Below are 24,682 nucleotides of genomic sequence, written 5' to 3'. Positions count from 1 at the left end.
AGTATAATATTCTTCATATTCATTTAACTATCTATTCTAATTGATTGAACACATAATTGAATAACCTTGTAACTAAACTGATCTTATGGCAATAGAGAAAATACGAAGATCAGGAAGATAACGTTCTATTCATTCTTACCAACCATACTGTCGACAATTCCATTCACACATATCTACAACTAATGTGATCCTCATGCAAATCTAAGAAACTTAAGGTATCAAGAAGAATACTCAATTCTTTCCCCATGTTATCCATGATACAAGTTCTTCCCTTCAACACATGCTTACTTTTGCATATAACTAAGACAACATCAATACAACATAACCTCTTTTCATAATCCGTTCTAAATTACTTTCCACACAATATTAGCCATGCACTATATCAATCTAAACTTAATGGTAAGACCATGCAATATATAAATGCAGCAACTTCATGTTCTATGGAAATCAGAAATGGGAGCAGCATTACACTTTGCATTATAAATTTCTTCACATAACTAATGGAGTCTATCTCTCCATATCAACACAATAATGATGAATCTCCTTCTATGCGAAAACAAAACTTCATGACTTCAAGCTTTCAATATTCTCCACATGAATACTTGCACAAAGAACAAATAGGGAACCATGGAGGCTCACCTCCCAACCTAGGCCTCAAGGAGGCCACCCACCGAGCTCGAAGAAACAAGGCATAAACGGTTGCATTCAACACATTCCCATGCCATGAAAATACCCAACAATGAGACAAGATTTAACACAAGACATCACAACACATCCCATCCAAGGTTATGCACAAAGATGCAAAAAATGAATCAAGAAACGGGTGAAGGTGGGCTCTCATCATGAGGAGGATTGCATAACCATCATTCACAATTTGCACATCTTTTTAATATCAAAATGCCCTTTCGGGGCAAACAACATCTTCCCTTCTTCATACCACCTTATACCTCCCAAGATGCAAGTGAGGAAAATAATTTGCATGCCATAAAACATATACAACTATCTCCACACAAGGGAGAATTCCTCAACTCCATGAGTGAGCCCAACTAACCCCTTCACCCCAAGCATCTCTTCCCTCCCAAGGGTGAGTGATGCCTCACACCCAATTCACAAAACATATAACATGTAACAAAAAATTCAAGAAAGACTCACAACACTACCACATGCAACATACAAAACAAGAACTATTCACAAATACACCACAAGGCACCACAATCCCACCATGAACACACAATTTCTAACCTACATGCAAAATGAAGAGACTTCATGGATCATGTTACCAACCTTCCTCCAAGCAAGGCAATGAATACTTGCAGTACAGCTCCCTCTCCTTTCTTCAAATCCTATTAGTCTCTAAAAGTAGAGAGTTGCCAAGTGAGTTTCAATTTTAGCCTTGCCTCTATTTATAACCCTCTTATTTTCGGATTCAATGAAGAATGTCATTTTCATGGGGTCTCCTAGGTCCACTAGACACCATAGAGGTCATTAATAACCCCCTAACCTATAGTACTAACATGGGTAGGGTTAATTTTAATCATAATTTATCCTAAAGTTACTTTATGACCCTCCTAAAGCTAGGTAATTCCAATTTCTATTTTTTTATATTAAAGGTGACAACCTTGTCCTCTCTTAACTAAGACAATAATCAATTCCTTAATTGAGGTATTTATCACGGAATAAGGTGGCCACATGATCCATTGACGAATAACATGTCATTTCTCATAACAAGTACGAGTGTCAAGTGACACACACAGAATACACTAAAATGTCACACATGATACGTTCAAAACCTACATATGAAAAACACCACACACACACACATCTCACATTTACGAAATAAGCACATCACAACGAGGTTCACAAATCTTACAAAGATTCACCTTGGCAGAGTCATTTAACATGTGTCTATACCTTGTTTCCCCATTAAAGTTTCCATGGTTCCTCTTCCTGCACACTCAACTTAAACATCAGTAGCTCAATAAAATGATATACAACAAATGCAGATAAGGCAAAATAATCTAACATCACTGAATTTGCATAACATTTACAATCAACTTCCATCTAATAATCCTCATAAAATATTCAAAACATTGAAATATCAACTATGTGTGTCAATAATGATCTTTCTTAATATAACTCTTTATCATTTCCCCAACTCTTTCAATGAAACTCTAAATCCTCTTTAGTAAATCATGAAAACATATAAAATGAATCTTAACATATATGTCCTAAGTGAAAATTGCTCATGTGCAAATTAGGTAACTAGTACCTTTTAATCAAGTTAGGTATAGTGACATTCCTAGCAATATCCCTTTATCACCTTATGAACGATTTGTGTGATTTCCTAGGATTAACCCTCAAACTGATAGAATGTTTCAATAATTATGTCATAATAAGTTAGAACCAATTTCGAACCATATCCATATGTCTTACAGTCATCATAACCTATGCTCAAAGTTGTTCTTAGTAGAATGAATGTTATTTTATCTTTCCTAATTGCCTGGTAGATCATCCCTAGTATCTCGTGGCTAGATTCTTAACTTGAACATTTTGAATCTCATTTTCTTGTGGTATTGACCTATTGTTATTAGATAGAGTATCGACATTATGATAATCTAAAATCTAGATCAGTCTCCAAAAGAATCTCATAAATCCTTATTAATAGTGAAAATGTCAATCATGACTTAATTTATCTCCTAATCACATTCATTCCTTAAGATTTATAATAGGATATGAGGGTGGGCCTTACAGGAAAATAGAGGAAAAACTCAACATAGAGGCAAAAATAACAACCGAAGGTCATGATCAACTAGAAGATCGCAGTCCCAGGGTAGAAAAAGTAGTTGTTGGTTTTGTGAAAAAGTTGGTCATGTTAAAAAGGACTGTAGAAAATATAAAAGGGCTCAAGAAAAGGTTCTGGATAGTGGAGCAAACATCATTCATGATCAAGGTGATGGTGTTTTGGTTCTTGCGACTAGTGACAAACTTCAAATTAATGGGTAATTGACTCGGGGGCTTCATTTCATGCATCTTCTTGCAGCGAAGCCTTCACAAACTACAAGGTAAGTTTGAGAATATTTATTTGGGTGATAACAAAGCTTGTGAAAATGTAGGAAAGGGTGATATTTTGTTATCAATAGGAGGTGCTCATTTATTGCTTCAGGATGTTAGGCATGTTCCCAAATTGAAAAGAATTTTGATTTCTGTCAGTCAATTATATACTCAAGGTTTTCTTACACTTCTCATAGACACATCAAAAATTACCAAGGGTTCCATTGTTATTTCCAAAGGGGATAAAGTTGGAAGCCTATATGTTGTGGAAACTAGTGATGAGGTGGGAGCTGCAATGGTTGTTATGGATAGCGATGCCTCACTTTGGCATTAAAGATTAGGCCACATGAGCAAAAAGGGGCTAGAGGTTATGCTTAATCGAGATTAACTTTTGAGTCTCCAATCAACAACTTTAGAATTTTGTGAGCATTGTATTCATGGAAAACAAAAAAGTGTAAAATTTTGAAGAATGGCCATGACAAGAAGACAACACCATTGGAGCTAGTGCACTCAGATGTCTTTGGTTTGATAGAGGTAACCTCTCATGGAGGCACAAATTACTTTGTTTCCTTTTTTGATGATTGTATTAGAAATTTTTGGGTCTATATGATGTATAGAAAGTCTGAAGTTTTCTGAAAATTAATTTTTTTTAAAGCTCTTGTTTAAAATTAGAGTGGACACAAAATCAAATGTTTAAAATAAGATAACGAAGGTGAATATTGTTTGGGAGAGTTTGATAACTTTTGTGCAGATCAAGGTATTCGACAGGTGAAAGTTGTGTCATTCACCCCTCAAGAAAATGGGGCAGTGGAAAGACTAAATTGAACTATACTTGAGAAAGTTCAATGCATGCAATCTAATGCCGGTTTAGGCAAAGAATTCTAGGTGGAAGCTTGCAATAAAATAGTGTATTTGATTAATTGAAGTCATTCATCTCGTTTGGACTTTGAAATTTTGAAAGAGGAATGGTTGGGTAGAAGGATTTCCTACTCACATCTTCGATTATTTGCACGCCAAGCATTTTTTCATTTTCTTAAAGAAAAAAGGAAAAAGTTGGATTCAAAATCATAGCAATGTATCTTCATGGGCTATGGTGAAGATCAGTTTGGATTTCGATTATGGGATCCTATTGCAAAGAAGATTGTACAGAGTAGAGATGTAGTCTTTAATGAGACAAAATTTCCAACCCTTCAATTGACATCTTAGGAAGTACCTATTAAAGAATTTATTCCAATGTCTTTGTTTAATGAGAATAATTCTTCATTAAATCCACAATCTCAGCCTATGTTTACTACTCCTACCTCTATTTTAGCTCCAATTCCTAATTTTTCATCAGAAAATATGAATATTGATTCTTCTTCCCATAATATCTAGATCATAGTCCTTTCCCTTGCAGATATTCAGGTTGTTTCCCTCTCATAGAACAATCATCACAAGCAAAGCATACTTCTAAGGATGAGCAATTCCATGAACTAGACAATCCGCAGGGATATGGTCAAGAATTGAGAGTAGTTCAAATCAGTCAATTCGCAAGAAATGTAGGGCGTTGGATAGTAGTCACAATGGTGAAAGCATACGAGAATTATTTGGCAAAGTTCCTATTGCTCATAATGAGGGAGAGCATTGACATGCTACGTTGGAGATAGGTCACGTGTTTAGAAATGTCAATGCTTCCTTTGATTCCACCCACGGTGAACACAATCTTCAAACAGAGCCTTCATCCATATTTGGTTTCCCAATAGAGGATTGACATGTTAGAAGATCAAAGTGTGGCTGGAGACAAATTGTATGTTGCTCACAACATATCCCAATCAGCAGGCAACGGTAATGAGTAGGGTGTCTGTGAGTTTGGGGATCTAACCCACATGGCAGATGGGACAAGAATTTGATACGGGTAATGAAGAGAAAGTAACTATTAGAATGAACAATGATTCTTTCCATTTACCCTTGACCGTTCCAAGCAATGGAATGTTGGAAACCGGTTTTGATGAACTAAGGAGTGGTGGGAGTCAACAAAGAACGTGGGCTCCTCCTTTGCAAGATTCAGTTTTTAAATTTCCTCACACCATTCCTCACCAAGTAGCAACAAAGCACATACATGCTTCAGAACACTGTCTATAGTCCTACAATCATAATGCTGCCAGTGAAGAACATGACACAAGGATTGCTCAAGAGCACAGGATGAACAATCACATTGGTTGCTCAATTGGAGACAAAGGCATCCAAGGAAATGAGCAATTGGTTAGAGTTAATATGTAGAATCATTTGAATAAACAAACTTGAACAACTTCACATACGAGTGACCATGAATTGCTCCAAAATAATTCTGAGGAGACAAATATTCCAAACTTAAGGTGATTTGCTAGGTAGAGAAGGATGCCTACAAAATATTCAGATTATGAATTGCTCTACTCTGAGGAGGCAGAGCTTGAGATTTTAATCTTCGATTAGACTGAACTGGCTAATTTCAAAGACGCTTGTAGAAGTATTAATAAAAATTAGTGGATGATTGCGATGGAAGAAGAGATGAACTCTCTTAAAACCAATAAAACTTGGGATTTAGTTCCACTTCCACCCAATCGTAAAGCTTTGAAAAATCTTTGGGTATATAAGGTGAAAGAGGAAGATGGTGGCAGAAAGAGGTACCATGCTCAGCTAGTTGTAAAAGGGTATGCTCAGAAAAAGGGGCTAGATTTTGCAGAGATTTTCTCATCAATTATATGGATGACTACAATCTGAGCAGTTTTGGGATTGGTAGCTATTTGGGATCTTGAGCTTGAACAGCTTGATGTCAAGATGACTTTTCTATATGGTGACATCAATGAGGAATTGTACATGGAACAACTTGAAGGCTTTGTTCAAAAAGGGAAAGAACATCTCCATTGTCGACTGAAGTGAAGTTTGTATGGGCTTAAGCAAGCTCCAAGACAGTGGTACATTAAGTTTGATCGGTTCATGGTTGAACACTTCACCCAGTGTGAATCAGATCCGTGTGTCTACTATAAAAGGCTTCCTAGTGATGAGTGAAGTTTGTATGGGCTTAAGCAAGCTCCAAGATAGTGATACATTAAGTTTGATCAGTTCATGGCTGAACACTTCACCCAGTGTGAATCAGATCCGTGTGTCTACTATAAAAGGCTTCCTAGTGATGAGTTTGTCATTCTTCTACTCTATGTTGATGACATGTTAGTTGATGGTTCCTCTCCTCAAATAGTCAAACAATTAAAGAAAGAGTTAGCTTTTCGGTTTGCCATGAAAGATTTAGGGGCTACCAAAAAGATTCTTTGGATGACTATCACTAGAGATAGACAGAAAAAGGTGCTTACTTTGTCACAACAATCATACATTGACAAAGTTGTAGAGTGTTTTGGTATGGCTGAAGCAAAACATGTTCTTAGTTCTCTTGCTCCTCACTTCTACCTAAGTTTTGATTTGTGTCCCAAAACACAAGAAGAGAAGGAATTTATGAATAATATTCCTTATAAATCAGCAGTTGGTAGCATAATGTATACTATGGTTTCTACACATCCCAACTCTAATCATGCGGTGGGAGTAGTTAGTAGATTCATGAACAATCCCGAAAGCCTCATTGGAAAGCAGTCAAGTGGATATTGCGGTATCTCAAGGGCACTTCTGATTATGCATTATGTTTTGGTAGAAATCATGCTTAGCTGCAAGGATTCAATGATTCAGATCTTGCCGGAGATTGAGAAAAATGCAGGTCTACTACTAGTTATGCTTTCATATTCGTAATGGTTGCCATTAGTTGGGCCTCAAGGTTGCAACATTGTGTTGCACTTTCTTTTGTTGAAGCCAAATACTTGGCTCTTTCCGAAGGAGCCAGAGAGATGATTTGGTTGTAACGTTTGTTCAATTATCTACATTGGCAATAAGATGATTATGTTTTTTTTTTTAATAGTCAAAGTACAATTTTTATGACTCACAATCATTCCTCTCAGTGACGCTCCAAACATATTGATAAACATGCTCACTATGTTCGCTATGTCATACAAGAAGAGAAACTAAAGGTTGTCAAAATTGATACAAAGATCAATCCGACAAACATGTTGACAAAGGTTGTTGCCAAGGAAGAGTTCAAATGTGCCAGTACTTCTCTTGGCCTTGTTAAAAGTAGGTCAGCGTGTAGAGCAGGGGAATGAGTGATCAGCTGGTGCATCTGTTGTCTTTAGATGGGAGATTGTTGAGTATTGAAGGCCAACAGTCACATGGGTGTTTTCCCTCCACTTGTATTGTGTCTCTTTAGCTAATCATTTGTGAACAATAAATGTTGATGACATCTATTTGTAAGCTCATTCTATTTCATCAATATAATTCCTTTGCTCTCAGTGTGGACGTAGCCACGATTTGTGGTGAACCACGATAAACTTATGTGTTTATGCGTCTTGTTTTTCTGTACATTTTTTTTGCATTCTTAATTAACTTACAAATGGTGCATTATCAAGTATTCTAGTCTTAACAGGAGAGACAAATTGAAGATCATTATGGTGTGGAAAGTGTTTAGTTATGATGCTCCTACTAAGTGGTGTTCTTTATACAGAATGTTGAAGGAATAAGAGAAAGCCAATGCTCAACTTCTCTTTCACATACAAAGTACAATCAACTAAGCAGATACCGCCAGGAAGAAGGTTACATTGAAGCACATACTAACAAATGTAGCATCCCGCAATTTTGGAGTATTTAAATAATACAATTCTCCTATATAGCGATTTATTGGGATATTTTTTTATTTTCTTTGCCTAAAGTTATTGATCACATGCACTACGAATAATGTTTGTGTAAGTGAACATACATATGTATGTATGTGAATAATGATAAAGCATGATAATTAGACTTTTGAAATGATAATATGAACTACTCATGCCTCGAGCAATGAATACAAAATAGCATAGCCAATATGAATTCTTGGGAAACATTTCAACATTGTTAATGAAGCCATTTAAAATAATAGGAATGTTTGCATCCATCGATATCATTGGTTCATAGAACAAATTGAAAAGAAATAACTTGCGGTTTCCAGAGGTAATGGAAGAACAAAAAACTGCCCGATTGCATGCTTGGAATTAAAACTGCAACCTTGACTTGGTAACGCAAAAGTGTGTTGATTTATCAATACTAAAATGGGAAAACAGGTAAGAAGGAAAAAGAAACATTGGCTTGTGATATCTGTGAATAATTTTCTTAATATTTTTCTGCATCAATTATTTGTTACCCCAAACCATGAGGGCTTGAAAGCTAAAATAAAGGTATCGAAGGCATTGAAAGGTGATTTTGAGTCCGTGGCAGAAGAACAGAGCTACATTATAGTGGGGTTTTCAGGTACATTTTAGTAGGTTTTTCTGCTAAATTCATGCATTTACTCTTCTAATGATATTAATACATGAATATGGTAAATTGATAGGAAAAAAATATAAAGAAGAGTTCAGTTTTGAAGTTTGGATTTAATGTATTTAAATTAAAGAAAATTTCTGAGCTGAAAAAGCATCTATAACTGTTTGGATATCACTGTTTTGTGATAAAAGATAACTGTAATTAAAACGAAGTGAATAGTTGATAACAAAGTATAACCACTGTAGATCATGTTCGCCTGAAAATGAATTCAGTTTGAATGCGTGTGTAGTCAAACATGCATGTTATATATTTTAACATGTCTCTGTAGATGGCATGCATTCATAGGAAGCATATTATGTGCTATACCTTCTTATTTGTACGTTATGTGTAAACCTTGTACAATTCTGATTTATTTGCTAGGATGAGACTGTTTACCAAGCTGTATCACATTAACAGCCTTGTAGAGTGCATTTCATGGTTCCGACCTTCGAATTCCATAGTTCCTAAGCGAATGTGGCAATGTGAAGGATTACGAATCCTAAACATGACCTATTGTGCTGAAATCTTGGTAATTAACGTATCGTGTCTGATCTTTTCTTTGGATAATTAACACGTCTTTACTTATGTTGTTTTGTGAAATCTTGTGAGTGAGGATGTTACACAATCTCCTATGAATTTGAGAATCGAGAGTTACGGCATTGGTGATTATTATGTCAAATTTCATGATGGTGGTTGGCAGATGAAAGTGTTTATAGAAATTGTGAAGAAGATTTGTGGATGAAACTGTGATTGTGATCATGATCAAGATATTGAGGTCATTGACTCCAAAATGGAGTAAGATGGTATAATTTTAGTTGTCAATATCAAAAGGAGACATGGAAAACAATGCCAACAAAGCTTATCAAGTAGAGCATGAGATGACAAGTAATCAATCAAGATAATCACACTTTCACAATGAAAATTTAGAATCTGGTAAGAATCATTAGTTTTTAAATTCCTTTGTTTAAATTATATAAGATTTTAATTTTAATTTTTTTTATTTGATGTAATGCTTAAGAGGACAAATAGGCGAGGAACAATTTGCCTCAAAACAAGGCGAAGGTGATATTTATCTTGTTCCAAACATTAAACATAATTTGTGTGTAGATCAGTTGTGATAAGAAACTTTTGTCACAATACATCAATGTTATTATTTTATTAAATAGAGGAGATGAAAGCTTCTTATATAGATTTACATAACAAAGTTGCTCTTACCTAGAGAGAAAAAAACACCAAGTTCAACTAACAAGATTTTGAGCAAACGCATGATACTCCAAAATAGACTACAAAAAGTCACAATTTTAAAGAAAAATATAGAAAAATTTGATACAATTTTTGAGGTGAAAAATCAATCAAAACTAGGACAACAAAATTTGAGACAAAGAATAGAGAATGCAAAGCTTCATTTCTTAGAATAAAACAATAAAATTCAACAAATATTTTTTGAGAATTTTTTTTAAAAAAATCCAATAGATGATTTTTTAGGAGGAAATTATAAACTCGTACATTAAATCAAAATAGATATTTTTTGAGAACTTTTTATTATAACCACCAAATAATTTGAAGAAAAAATTATAAACCTCACACAAAATCTTTATGCCACAAAATACAAGACTTCGTATAGTAAAATAGTTCAGGCATGCAACATGCTACCCACAAAAAGAACATGTAAACAACATACATCTATAATGCAAGTACATGCAACCCTAACACATTACAGACCGAAAAATTGTGTAATCAAAACTTTGGACCAAACTTGAAATTTTCAGCAAAATTCTTCAACGATGAAGGACAAAATTTTATAAAATACTTCCAATTTTTATTTTAAAAATTTAAAAGGTAAATTTCTGGGAAAAAAATCTAGAGCACAAACTCGATTTTTTCTTTAAAAATTGGCCAAATTTTATGAAATCCAATGGACCAACTCTGATATGTTATGGTAAATCCCATAACAAAACAACTTATATAGACTCAATTTTTACTTTAAAAATTTACCAAAATTTATAAAATCCCAATAATATCATAATATGATTGGTTAATTTGATATTATTGTATTAAACAAAAGAGATTAACAATTCTATAAATTTACAAATACAATGTTTCCAAAAGAAACAATAGTAAAGTAACTAAAAATAGAAACTACCTCTTAAATTAAAGATTAATTAAGATGGCCATTAAAATATTTATTTTAAGATTCAAAAAACTTCAAGCTTCGTTTGACGATTATAAATGTGTAAGAATCAGTGCAGCAAACTAATTGGTAAATCCTTTTAGCCTAGGAATAAAATGCTTATTTCAAAATTAGCACGTTGAATACAAGTACTTGCTTGGCCACAATTGAAGATACAAATTGGTTATAGCATTTGAAAATCGAAACTAGGAAGCTGGCATCTTCTTTATCAATAGAAGATGGTGCGTTGTCTTCCAAAGGTACATGCGGAGAACAAGGACACACTCAAAGCTTGCATTCTTTGAAAGCATCATTAAAAAGAGACAACTCAAGTAAAAATGGTAGGCAAGTAGTCTACTGGAGTTGATTCATTCACACTTGTGTGGCCTGGAATTTAACGGTCACCCCTCCATGTCATATCATTTTCTAATGACAGTTTAGTTAGTTTATTGTCTTTTATTTTTTGGTTTAAGATTAATATTAGTTGTTATTTTCACTAATTTGTGAATAATTTAATAATGCTTTTAAAAAATATTTTATTAATATGATATATTTAATAATTTGTAATATTTACAAAGAAGTGATGTTAATAAATACATATATTGAATAAAATTATAAAAAATAATTATGAACTTGTAATATATTTCAAATTAAGAAAGTTTCTAAATATATATATATATTGCATACTAATATTTTAAATTGATAAAACAAATTTATATTATGTTTAAGTTTATGTATGCATACTAATATTTTAAATTATTAAAACAAGTTTATATTATGAGTTAAAAATATTATATATTGACTATAATAAAATATTGATGGACTTATAAAAAATTAACCTGTCAATCCATACGATCCAAGAAATTTTATGGCTGTCATATACGGCTTAAAACTAGAAAAACGGCCAAAACAACCATCAATTTTGAGGCCCGTGTGCCCATATAACATGCTTTAGAAAAAAAACATGACAACATGTAAAGAAAACATGTCTGCACTTATTTAGACTATTGAACAGTCGCACTCTTTCAATTAACTATGCAGAGTATACGAAAACCTCAACTGATCACTAAACTAGGATTGACCAAAACATCTACCTGAGGGATTCTGCCACCTTAAAGTAATAAATTACAACCTTCTTCAAAAGTCATGATAGTAATACTGCCAACTCCTTTACCACAGATCAATTCTTCTTAAGAGGAATTTGGTATAAATTGCGCTAGAATTTAAAGAGTGCATTACAAATAAAGCAGTATTTTTCTATGAACTAATCAGATATTAAAACAAATCTACAAAATTACAGTCTATTACAAGTATAAAAGAAAGGAAATGCTTAGCAAAAATGAATGTGTCCACTCCCAATGAAATTTTACAAATCCTCTGATAATTGAGACCTTTTATCATACAGAACATGACGAAGACTCCAGCAGCTCCACATTAAAGGGAGGTTTTAAGGTATTATACAAATCAAAGTTCTTGAAGCTCTTCTTCATGATTTATGGTATCCACAGTCTTATAGGTTCCAAACGCTTCTTGTTTCTGTCTCCACCAATACCAGCAAATTACCAAACATGAGGCAAGCAGTGTAACACCCACAGAACCACCCAGTAATGCCAATCCATGCTGTTGAAGCCATGATCTGTCACAGCCACAATAAGATATAGTTGAGAGGCATAGAAGCAAAAGTGATTTGAGACAAACAAATATATGGATTGTTCAAACATTGTCAGCGTGGATTTGAAACCTCAAGCATGCCCTAAAGCATTAACTCTATTACAAATTGATTCATTATTTGCTGAAAGTAAAGGCGAAGACAAAAGAGAGTTAGTCAAAATAAAGTTGACGGTGATTAAGAAAAAATCAGCAATTAAAATGGAAAGCCCGATAAATTTGAAGACAGCGATGTGGTATAGACTCCATGTTACTTGTTAAAGAGGCAGAAATTAATATATTAAAAGGAAGTTGATGTTAAACTATAGATCATGGTTGATTCAAAGCATGGATGAAAAGCTGCTGATTAGAGATTGTAGGGAGCTCTAATTCATAATGAGAACAGTTTGTATACATAGTGGTTTGCAAGAGCAAAGAAGTCAGTGCCTCATCTATATAATAAACAATGATTGGTATGAGAAGATGAAATCAACAATTAAAATGGAAAGCCCGATAAATTTGAAGACAGCGATGTGGTATAGACTCCATGTTCCTTGTTAATAAGGCAGAAATTAATATATTAAAAGGAAGTTGATGTTAAACTATAGATCATGGTTGATTCAAAGCATGGATGAAAAGCTGCTGATTAGAGATTCTAGGGAGCTCTAATTCATAATGAGAACAGTTTGTATACATAGTGGTTTGCAAAAGCAAATAAGTCAGTGCCTCATCTATACAATAAACAATGATTAGTATGAGAATATGAAAAGGTTCAATTTGTTAAGATTATAGATTATAAGAAAGCCATGATAGCAAAATGCTTGCTTCTTAAATAGAAACGATGGGATAATGATTTCAATTATAATGATTTAAATACAAAAAGCAGTGATTACAATATTAAACAACGGTTGACTATATGTAAAGACATATGCTGGGAAGCAATCGGTTCTAGATCATTAAAAGGCGTGATTAATTATTCCATGTGGTGTGAGAAATACTTCTTTAGCAAAGATGTCAGATTAGATCTATTAAATTTTCACAATCCATAATAGTGCTGCTATTATTTCTGGGTTCAATTGTGTGAGAAATTTTGCACATCAACATTTCGGATCACACTCTGTAATTCATCATTAGCATGCAAATGTAACAAGAGAGTGATAGGAACATAGGCTAATTAAGATTTATATGGTGGCATTTTCTGATTTAAAGCATATGGATCTTCATTAGGCAACTTATATCAAGGATAATGATGTACAGATAAGTATTTATTATCCTTAAGTATTACATTTATCTCCTCATTGTAGTCTTTCTCTTATTCGTATTTCTATACATATTATAAGAGCTATTTGCCTTGATATTTTCCTTTCTCTCCGGGGATGTTCTTGTAGGAAAAAGAAGATTGATATCAGATTCAGAGGGAGTCTGAGAGTTTATCATAAGCAATCTTGGATGAAAAGATCAACAAATTGATATCCACTTAATGATTTCTTCTCTGTGATAGAGAATTTCAAGGTGAAATCCCTTGTTCCACCCTTTGTGAGTAGGTATGGTGGATCCCCTTCTGCACTGAGGCATGGTGGAAATGCATTTTTTTTGGGATAAGTTTAAGGTGAAAGCCCTTGGTTCCACCCTGTGCACTGACTAAGGCATGGTGGATGTCATGTGAGTTACTACATGACATTGTGGTTACTATAGTAAGGTGGCCATCTTACAACAGTCTAACCTTCTATCATGATGGATATCATATGATTGATGTCTAACCAAATCATGATAGATTATATCTTGTAAATCAATATCAACTGAGAGACTTATATCATCTAATAGATATCTATGTGTTGTATTGTATAGATATATGTCATGGTGGAATAACATCCTTAAACAAACCATGAATATAATGTTCCTATGGTAAGTATCATTGAAGATATGTGTGCACATACCTTATGGACATTTTGAGTATTTAGTGAATATCGTGCAACTTGATATTTTGAGGCCATTTCTCGGAGTACTTGGTGAATATGACATGACTTGATATTCTGATACCGTTACTCCTACTATCATGAGATGATATCTAATGGTGAATATCTTCTGATAAGGATATTCCTAAACATGCCATTCTTGATATTACGCAGAGGTAATATCATATCCTGTGTTTATCCTCCCTAGCTAAGAGGAGGTGCTGATGTTTTGTAACTGCAGTCGGATAAATCCTATGAGACTAAACTATTGAAGATATATATATATATATATATAAATCAATTGTCATTATATTAATCACCTAATAATGGATAGACATATCCGATGAAGAGACATTTCTCTCCTTGCCTCATCCTCAAAATATAAATGCAAGAAAGATCACTACATTTGAAAAACACAAAATTTACAGGCCGTGCTATTACATTTGCAGCGATCCACAATATGCATAAATGATAAATGATCTAGACGTATTTTACAATTCAGCCAATTATCTGTTAAAAGCAATATAGCTTTGCATTTATTATATCTTCAAAATGGATTGTAAACCATAAATATTGTAATAAATGACTTTGATAAGTTAAAAAGAAACTATAGTACCTCCTATATTTGCATTATGTTCCATGGCCATTTTGACTTGAGAGACACTTTGTTTATTTTTAATTGTTTATTTGCATGATGATATGCTTCGATAACTATACATTATTTTGATTACCAATATCATAGCTGGTAGATGCTAGCTTATATTGATATTTAGTTTGATCAAGATGCTTTATGATAATGCCTGGTTTATTTTGTGCCTAGACTTGGATTATGGAATATACTTAATCTGATAGATATTATTGGATTCATTGCTGTTGTCCTTTTCTGCTATGGACATTTGTCTTTAACCTTCAGAAGATATATGCTCATTTGCTTGTAAAAGATTAATTAAATGCTTTAATTTAAATACTACATCACGTTATTATATGTTGCTATTTTGTACTGCACCATTGCTATGCGTTGTTGCTTGCTGATGCTAGTATGAAATGGGAACAAACTTGTAGTCATTTGCTTGTAAGATCTAACAATGTCCCTTTCTCCTTCAACATGACTATGTTTGTTTGTTGAACATCTACACTTGATGTTTGCTTGTTTACTAAATAGGTACCGAGTACATTCATCTTGATTACAAGATCTTAGTGTGTACCTATATTCCCGAAGACTAAGAGATAGTGACCTCGAACTTTCATTTTGAGTCAACGGCATCCCTATATGGGCAACATATCCGTATTATTGAGATTATTATTAACCCTCCAGTAAATGTACAGATTCATAATGCATTATGTGACTGTGTATTTAGGGTTCCACAGTTATAATTAAGATCCTCACTTAATTGTATGATGGGGAATTTTAATGATTTAATTTAATTTATATATTTACCAGCTAATTTGTCGTAGTTGAATTCCAAATAGCTAGAATTGTTTTATTTAATTTGGGAAAAGGGCCAATTAGTTTATTAAGTGGTTAATATTCTAATTTATATGTAGCTTTTAATAAAAGTGTTTATATTAGTAATTAAGGGAGTTTTTATCCTCACTTTTATTTTCCACGAGTTGAGAAATTGAGTTTTTGCTCCAAAACCGTCGTTGGAGATTTTAGAGATTTATTAGTTGTGAGAGATTGTGGCTCATCCAATCATCGCATGCATAAGCTCATTGGAGTCGCAGTTTGAATCTTCGGAGCTTTCTCCAATTCTTTCTCTTCATTCCCGGTTTCAAGCTTTTGTACCACTTTGTTTTAATGCATTATTTTGATTGCTAAATGGTTGGAGGTTGAGAACTAGTATTCCTCTCCTTTTCATAACCCAATTAGGATGGGTATGAATGATCGTATGATTTTTTTGAAAATGCAAGTTTTTAATTTTTACCTAGTTATGCTGTCACATTTTGCATGCATGCCTAGATTGTGTTTTTTATTGGATTTTTCGGAGTTTGAATAGATTTTAGAAGTGGGTTTTTGAATTCATCGAATTTCGATATGTTTAATTTTAGGGCAATTTTCCTTAGCCTCATTTTGTGTGCCATCTAGATTTGAGCTGAGAATTTGGATGATGGAAATGGATTGTCCTCCATTTTTCCATTCATCTCATGTTTTTAGTCAAGGGCTTCCAGATTTGTAGGCGAGTCTTAACATCTGATAAAATGCTTGCTTTGAGTGTATCTTATAATTGTATCATTTGATTTGCATTTCTCGAATCCAACCCTTGCATATTGTTATATCATTGTTTTATGTGGAGTTGGTTGTGCCCACCCACGTGCACATGAATATGCCTATGGCAGGATCTTACAAAGCCTGAACTCCAAGATATAGGTTAGTTGAGTATTTGTTCATTCGATGTTTGGATTGGGCATTTGCATTGCCTTATGGCATTCGTTGTATAATGAGAGGGGTATGTACTGATAGATATGTGGTGTGCTTCTCATGGGTACCCTAACCCGGAAGTGGCTGACAAGGTAACGTGAAGAGGTTTTAACAAAGCGATAACCAAATAAACACATGGGATAATAAAATGTAATACAACATATGAGATCTCCCCATCCAGAAGATAGTCATGTCCCAAGGGAGTCAATGCAAGGGTGGTGTGTCCCGATAGTAGCCAGTCTTCTACAAAAGTTGGTGCGAGATCACAGTATAAGGCCTCCCGAGGGAGTTGATTTAACATACCCACATACTACTTGGGCTAGTACGAGCCACATGATTACACTCCAGTAGGAAATATTGTATCCAATAGATTGCTTGAGTAGTTTCTTGAAGTAATGCATTGCATTCATGATCGTTGTATTTTCTCTTCCATTGTTTGGCGTGCATGTAAGCCTTTTGGTACTTTATGGTGATTGTGACAGTGGTTAGATCATTATCTCCATGAGTACAACAGGGTGGACCTATGCTACCTATAACATTATTGGGGATCGGAGAAAAGGGATAATTTTCTTCCAATTGCAAGACCATGCCTCGACCTTCTCCTCTTGTCCTCTTGATTATTGTACTTGTACTCTTTTATGCAATTTCTCTTCTAGAATTGATTAGTTGATGTAATCAAGATGTTAGATGATTTAAATGCTATTCCTTGTTGTATTTCATGTTCATGATGCGTTCGAGTGATTACCTCCTCGATTCGCTAGCTTCCACTACTCCTCAATGTGGAGGTTTTATGTCATTACTTTGCATTTCTAACTTGGCCCATGGACACCAATTTTCTAGGTTGACAATAAAGTAATTTATCGTACGATACAACATTTAATCGTTTCCCTATTGATGTTTCATTGTACGATAGAGCATCTACTATACAACATGCGTTTCATTGCACGGCTTAAAAGGGTTTCATTGTATGGTATTACACTATATCATTTCCCTTATGGAGTTTTATTCGACGATAATTTGCATGGAACCTTCATATCTTGGACAGAGGGTACTTTTGTGCATGATTGAAAAATGCAAGAGGGATATTCAAATTTCTTTTGGGAGACACATCTTTCCAATTCGAAACAGATCAGATATCGATCACCATATGGGTAGCTAGATGCAACTTCTCATTTAACTATGGAGTTTAGTTTGGAAAATAAACTTGTATGATTAATCATGTCGGAATTATATTTTGGGTTTAGAAAATGAACATCGACTTGAATGGTAATATAGAAATCTGAATAAACCTTGCATGTTAATCACTCAGATGGCAATTCAATTGTATGGACGAAGTTAATGCTTGAGAATCTTTAATTAGTGTGTTAATCTTCCGCCTGTGATATGTTATTTTGATGGTTAAACTTGTCTTTAAACAAAAAATATATATATTAGACTTCGATTGATCCTTGTTTTCAAGGATTCTCTTGCAGGAAATTACAGGAATAGGAGATATATATCTACTCATCACGTGTATAATTCTACAAAGAGATGTGGGTTCTGTTGCTTGCTCTCTGCTCAATTACAATGCAGAAACCATTGTTAAGAATCAAGATAATGAAAGACCTAGCATAATTAAACATGGGAAATGGAAATCAATAAGAGGAAAAATCATATACTCAGTTTAAAACAGAATAAATCAAATCAATTGTAAGATGAATTCAATAAATGAAATTACATAAATTATTTCCTCAAATTAAATAGTAAAATTTGCAAAACTCACAACCCATTAGAATAATCTTCACATTGTATAAATGCATGATGCGTTACAGACTTTAGAATTACAATAAGAATGTTTTTAAGTAACGATACTGTCAACATGCTAATATTAGATTTCTAATGGTTGCTTCTCCCTTTGTCCTAACATTTATAAGCTTAGAACACAACTTCTGTCAAGATTCCAATACAAAAATGCTAGTGGCCGCTTCTGTCTTGCTTGTTATAACACAGTTTTACTTCAGCTGGTGACTTTCTGGTCTGTAATTCAGTTTTGTTTAGCTAAGCTATGTTTTATGCGGTTGCATACATTATGCCTTTAATCCAACATGAATGGATGACTGTTTGCTTTTTATTATCTTTAAGTATTTTAAAGCTTTCGTCCATTTACACACCACAAGTCATTGAAAAACACAACTTCATCTTCCATAAGCACGGTAGAATCCCTGTAAACAAGGTGAAATTTTTCACCAACTAGAAACAGAATAACTAAAAGACAAAGCTGAACAGGAGGAATTAATCAGTGGCCGAAGCCACACAGGTCAATGAAAGAAAATAGGAAACTCAAGCCTCAAGGAAGATGTTGATCATAGATTTCATCAGGTGGTAAGAAACTTCAAGATCCTATGTGACAATAATATAAATATGATGCCAGGGAGAACCAAAAGGATGCCAACAAAAAAGACTGGCCAGTCATCTCAAACTTTAATCCCCATATTGGTTAATTGTTAAAATAAAGGTTAACAGATCAGCAAAATCCCACTTTTAAAATCTGTGTATTTAAAAAAAGGATGACTGGAATCGCAACTTTAATCAAATTTCCTCATAGTAAAAATTTATAGTTAAAACAGTTTCTCCTTCTATAAACAACCATTTTCAATGAATTTGAAACATTATTAGATGTGAAGTGCTGTTGTGAAAACTGTTTGTACAATATAATGCAGTCATAAACTTTATCAAATCTAGGTATCACATGTTAGCATGAATGTTGATGATACTACTTTTGGGGAGTATCCTAAGCATTGGAGAGTACTGACATGTTGCATTCATGACTGTGTTTGTCATTGATGTCAACATAATAGTAAGTATGTGACGAGTGACAGAGTAGCAGATTGGACAATGTTTTGATTGTTTGGTAATGCACGTTCATGGACATGTTTGGTACAATGTCCTGATGTGAAGGTTCAATGCGCAGCACGTAAGTCGAAGATGTACGGAAGTTGTATCTGATTTACAGAGACAGGGTACTTGAGAAGCAGTTTCTAATGTTTGCATTATATCCTTTGGCAATGATATAATTTGTTGATGTGCGGTCAGCCAATGACTAATGATAGTCTGATGATGACCTCAGTGGATGCACAAGCCCTAGTGTTGCACATGTGAGAAGTTGTATAGACTTTGAGCCGACAATGCTATTGTAATTGTAAATTAATTAATTATCTTGTTATAATTAATTGGGAAAGCCTCAAGGCTGACTGAAGGAATTATTTTGAAGATATAGTATAAAGGAAAGATGTTTTCCTTGTTTGTAAAGTGTGTTGTGATCATTGTATTAAGTGTGAAGTGCAAAAAGAAGCAGAGTGTTTACTAAATGCGAGTAAGTGATCCAAGGGATTATTGGATGCGAGATTTGGGATCTAGTTACAAGATCAAAACGAGTAGAAGTCCGGTTGACAGTTGAGAATGAGGAAACAGCAGTACTATTCATTTCTATTATTTTGCAAGGAATAATACAAAAATCATTTGGACAGTGGGTTCATTGATCTTGCCCTTGAAGCTGTTTGGGCAGTGGGTCCAACTATCTTCAACAACTCCTAATAGGGACTGATCACTAAATGTTGTTATAGACTCCTTACAGGGTCCATCCTCTAACAAGCAATATTTATATTAGTACATCATCTTGTGGGTACCATCCCCACCGGGGTTTTCCCTCTGATCAAGAGTTTCCCTAGTTAACATATTTAGTGTTATTGTGCATGAGTATCTTGTTGTGGTTCCTAATTATATTGCTCATATGGTTAAAATTTAATAAGGTTGATAATTGTGATATTAGTTGGATAACTGATTCACGCCCCCACTCCCCCCCCCCCCTCATTTATATTGGTGGACTATACATTCTAACACACAATATATGTTACCTATCTTGTACTATCTTCTATTGTAGATGTTAAAAGGTAGCTTGGTTTGAATTGTTGAGTCCCTAATTGTTGTTTCACTCCCTCAAACAAAATATCACTCAAAAAAAGTGAAATGAGATTATGACAACATTGCAAAAGTTTGAAGCCCAATTCTACAAATACGAATTTCATTTATTGCTCTTCTAGCTCAACTTAGACCTTGGAGGGTGTTCCAAATCGTATAGCTTAAAGGTATTAAATCAAACAAAATGGATAACCAAAAATACATACAACAATGCTGAGATCAAGGAACATTGAGAGGGAGGGTGAACCAGTGTTGCGGCACTTCTAATCAAATTAATCTTTTTATCACACTGCCATTTAATAACTGAAATGATAAAGTATAAAAATAAAGCATACACAACAAGAGAGCTCATAACACCATGATTTGTTCACAAGGGCACCTTGGCCAAGGGAAAAACCCGGTGGGGATTGAACCCACAAGATAATGCACTAATATGAAATGGTCCTAGTTAGGAGACCTAACCCTATTAGAATCAATACAGATCTTTTAGTAAATAAGTCCCTGTTAGTAGACAAGACCCTATTAGAGGTTTGCAACTCTGATAGGAGTTGAGAGAACAAAAAGGGAACTAGCTGCTAGAAGATGAAGGTTATAGCCACCTTCAAGGACTCTATCCAATACAATAAGGGTTTGTTTGGCTACGGGAATAAGAATATGTGAATAGGAATACGTATTTTGGAATTGTTATTCTATAATAGAAAATAAGAATACGTATTCCTATTCTTGTTTGGTTCAGTCGGAATTTAATGGGGATTTCAAGGACCCAAAAATTTATGTTTTCTCAAATAAATAAAATTGGAATAGGAATATGTATTCCAATTCCACCTATTTAGGTGGAATTGCAAATGCTCATTTTTGGGCCAAAATTGGAATACGTATTCCTATTCACAATTCCGATTTGGTGCACCCAAACAGAGAAATTGAAATTTTAAGAACTTACATATGCCTATAACACTCATATTCCTGCTGCCAAACAGACCCTAAGGTATTACATCAAAATCTTGAACTATACATAGCATCACAGTGCCTAATTAGTTCCAATAAAGTTCACATCTGCTTTGTTCTATCATCCAACATCAAGGCTTGCATATCACAATAAAATATTGTAATCATACATATCCTCGCATACCAAAATACTTTCCTTTATACCACTTCAATTCTTTATTATTGTAGGCTTCAATAAAGCTTTACCAAATGTATCCATACACAAACCAAAATACAAAATTAGACCATGCTATCCAAGAGTTAAGGCCTTGTATGTCGTCCCAACAATGCTGAGTTATTGAATTGCCAAACCAATTCAATTTACTAAACCAAATTACCCAATCACCAAAAAATGTCTTCTAACACTGTCTTCTAGGACCTGTGCTACTTCACATTGTTGTATCTCATGTTGCATCTCATACTAACATTAGCAATTATATTAATAGACCATATACATCTGATATACCATATTCCTAAAGTTATAGACCCATCTAATAAATCCTCTCTCATCATTGACCAAAACTGTTTAAATGTGCTCTGTATACCTTTCCTAGACTTGGGCATTTTACACATTCTTGACATACCATAACTTATCACCATCACTAGCAACTATACCAATTATGTATGTTGCCACCAATGACAACATACATATGGTCTCCTCGCAATCTCTTGCCAACAAACAAAACCTAATTGTTGACTTGGCCCCAAAGCTTGTTCTCGAGCCAAGAACAACTAGGTGTCTCAAAATGTCTAAATAGCTAATAAAGATGTGCAAGCATAACCCTCATGAAATAGATTCATTTCCTAGCACTCTCCATGATAAATATCTGGTTATATACAAGATCGTGAATGCATCGCATTGGGTGTTGTATTCCTACACTACTAGTAAATGTGATGTAGAAGCATCCTAGGTGAAGGGCAATCTTGCATCACCCAAAAATATTTTTGTTTCTTTTTTTTCAATAAGGGTGTTTCAATGCAGAGTTGCTATTTGTGGAAGCTTACTATTTTTAGTAAGGTGGTCATATGAGCTCAAAATGTTCTAATTTCATAGGTGGAGGTTCATCTTAGATAAATTAGTATGCCAGTTGAGTTTCATTGCCATATCATATGTATTGTTGAAATTATTGAGGATTTTCGGTATAAAATTATAAATTTAGTATAAAAACTTTGAGCTCAATTTTGAAGGCCTTAAAGGCTCCTCAAAAGGGTCAAACCTTGGCTGACTAAAGATTGTGCAATTCAGGCATTGTAATATAGAAGTTGTCGTTTCCGAAAAGTTGTTATACTAGCCAATCAGATCTGTGGTTAAAAAATTATGGCCTCCGAAAGTTGGGCTACCTAAAAATATAATTTGTAATTGTCTTGAGCCGATTCTATGTAATAAAATGTGAAAAATAATCTAATTTTTGGGTTGGTCGGCCTTAAGGTTAAGGGCTAATTGTCTTGAACCTTCCCAGGTAGTGGGTGTCTAGGGCAATTCTGGGTGGTGGTTTGCCATTCTGTCTTACAGAATATTGTAAGGAAAATGCCAATGTTGCTTTGCATATTGCATTTATGCAATTCGTAATTCCATACTTTTGGAGATAATAAGAAGCTCATTTTCTATTCTTGCAAGTGTTTGTTGGTTTTTTATTTCTATTACGTGTTTGTGGTATTAAGGAGAGCATCCTTAATCTAAATGTTTTTAAATTTTTTTATGATTTAAGATAAGTAAATCACGTTACAAGAATCATGAACTATGTGTTTTGTTTACACCAAAGATTATATAATTCATTGGAGAGCATGCTTACTTATCCAAAACATAATTTCATTTATCAATACATAATAGGAGAAAGATAATCGCAAGGCTTGCAAAGTTTTCAAAATCTTGCCACTTTCATCTAGCTCAATATTACACTTATGTTAGCAAATGGAGAAAGGAAAATCCTAGCTATGACTAAGATATCCCCCAAAAAGGTACCTTGTCATGTCCCCTCTTTAGCTCTATCTAGCAGTGACATGAGAGTTAGCCTATTATGGAGCCTCGTAGGCTGGCAATGGTGATCAAGGACTCAGTTAGGGTTTTCAACATCATTATATAATTCATTGGAGAGCATGCTTACTTATCCAAAACATAATTTCATTTATCAATACATAATAGGAGAAAGATAATCACAAGGCTTGCAAAGTTTTCAAAATCTTGCCACTTTCATCTAGCTCAATATTACACTTATGTTAGCAAATGGAGAAAGGAAAAGCCTAGCTATGACTAAGATATCCCCCAAAAAGGTACCTTGTCATGTCCACTCTTTAGCTCTATCTAGCAGTGACATGAGAGTTAGCCTATTATGGAGTCTCGTAGGCTGGCAATGGTGATCAAGGACTCAGTTAGGGTTTTCAACATCCGGATTTGGTATTACAAGTAGTAGTAAATCAGTTGAGGGCAGTTCCTTGATTGTAAGAGATTCCTATCTTTTACGAGGTGGTGACGTTTCTAGAGTTGAAGTTCTATGAGATCACCCCCTGGTCTCAATTTCAGATTTGGGTGTGTTTTCTATATTTTAGGAGTATCCCTAGATTTAAGGGTGTGAATGCTAGTTGGCCCAGGTTGTCTGGCATCAATCACAGGCAAGTGACAAACTCAGTTTCATGTTTTAGAGGTGTTTGGGTTGTTCCTTGGCTACTTGGCAAATATTTAATATATTTAAATATTCTCCTAAGTTAACATTTTAATAATTTAAATAGGGCTATGTGTTTAGCCATTTTGTAGTAAGGAGTTTCTGGCTCCATTTGGATCGATTTGCCTATGTGTGATTGATTGTTGTAAAGAGGTCAATCTCTAGTATTTGATTATCACTTGCCGAGACTTATTTGATGCTTGGAGCTATTTTTCATTAATAAAGTAATGATTTCCTTCTGTTTGGACACCTTTATTGGGAAAATAATGTTAAATTATAAAGTTCAAATGAAATCGACTTTAGGGTCCGAATTGCCTTGGAGAGGGGATATAAGGAGAAGGCAACCTAAAGTATCTTTATCATTTTGTCAACCTATTTTGGACACCATTGCTCTGGAAGAGCATTCCTCGCTTAGGATGCAAAGCCTAGTGTTGAGAGCAGATTTGTTGGG

The 24,682-nt window shown here is 34.2% G+C and overlaps 1 protein-coding gene across 1 annotated transcript in view; it reads right to left on the bottom strand.

Annotated features, from left to right (window-relative positions):
* Positions 1 to 11,793: 11,793 nt before the first annotated feature.
* The window catches only part of LOC149567344 (aspartic proteinase nepenthesin-1-like), a 59,082-nt gene continuing 46,193 nt past the window's right edge, over positions 11,794 to 24,682 (bottom strand). The window contains exon 12 of the mRNA XM_089820520.1: positions 11,794 to 12,245. Coding sequence (XP_089676646.1) covers positions 12,074 to 12,245 — 172 coding nt within the window. The 3' untranslated portion in view covers positions 11,794 to 12,073. The remainder of the gene's footprint in view (positions 12,246 to 24,682) is intronic.

Source organism: Cupressus sempervirens, chromosome 3 (assembly GCF_028749045.1).
Source record: "Cupressus sempervirens isolate cs-2001-9-10 chromosome 3, ASM2874904v1, whole genome shotgun sequence".
NCBI classification, from domain to species: Eukaryota; Viridiplantae; Streptophyta; class Pinopsida; order Cupressales; family Cupressaceae; genus Cupressus; species Cupressus sempervirens.
Note: the sequence above shows the minus strand (reverse complement) of the source record. Positions and strands in the feature narration are given on the sequence as shown.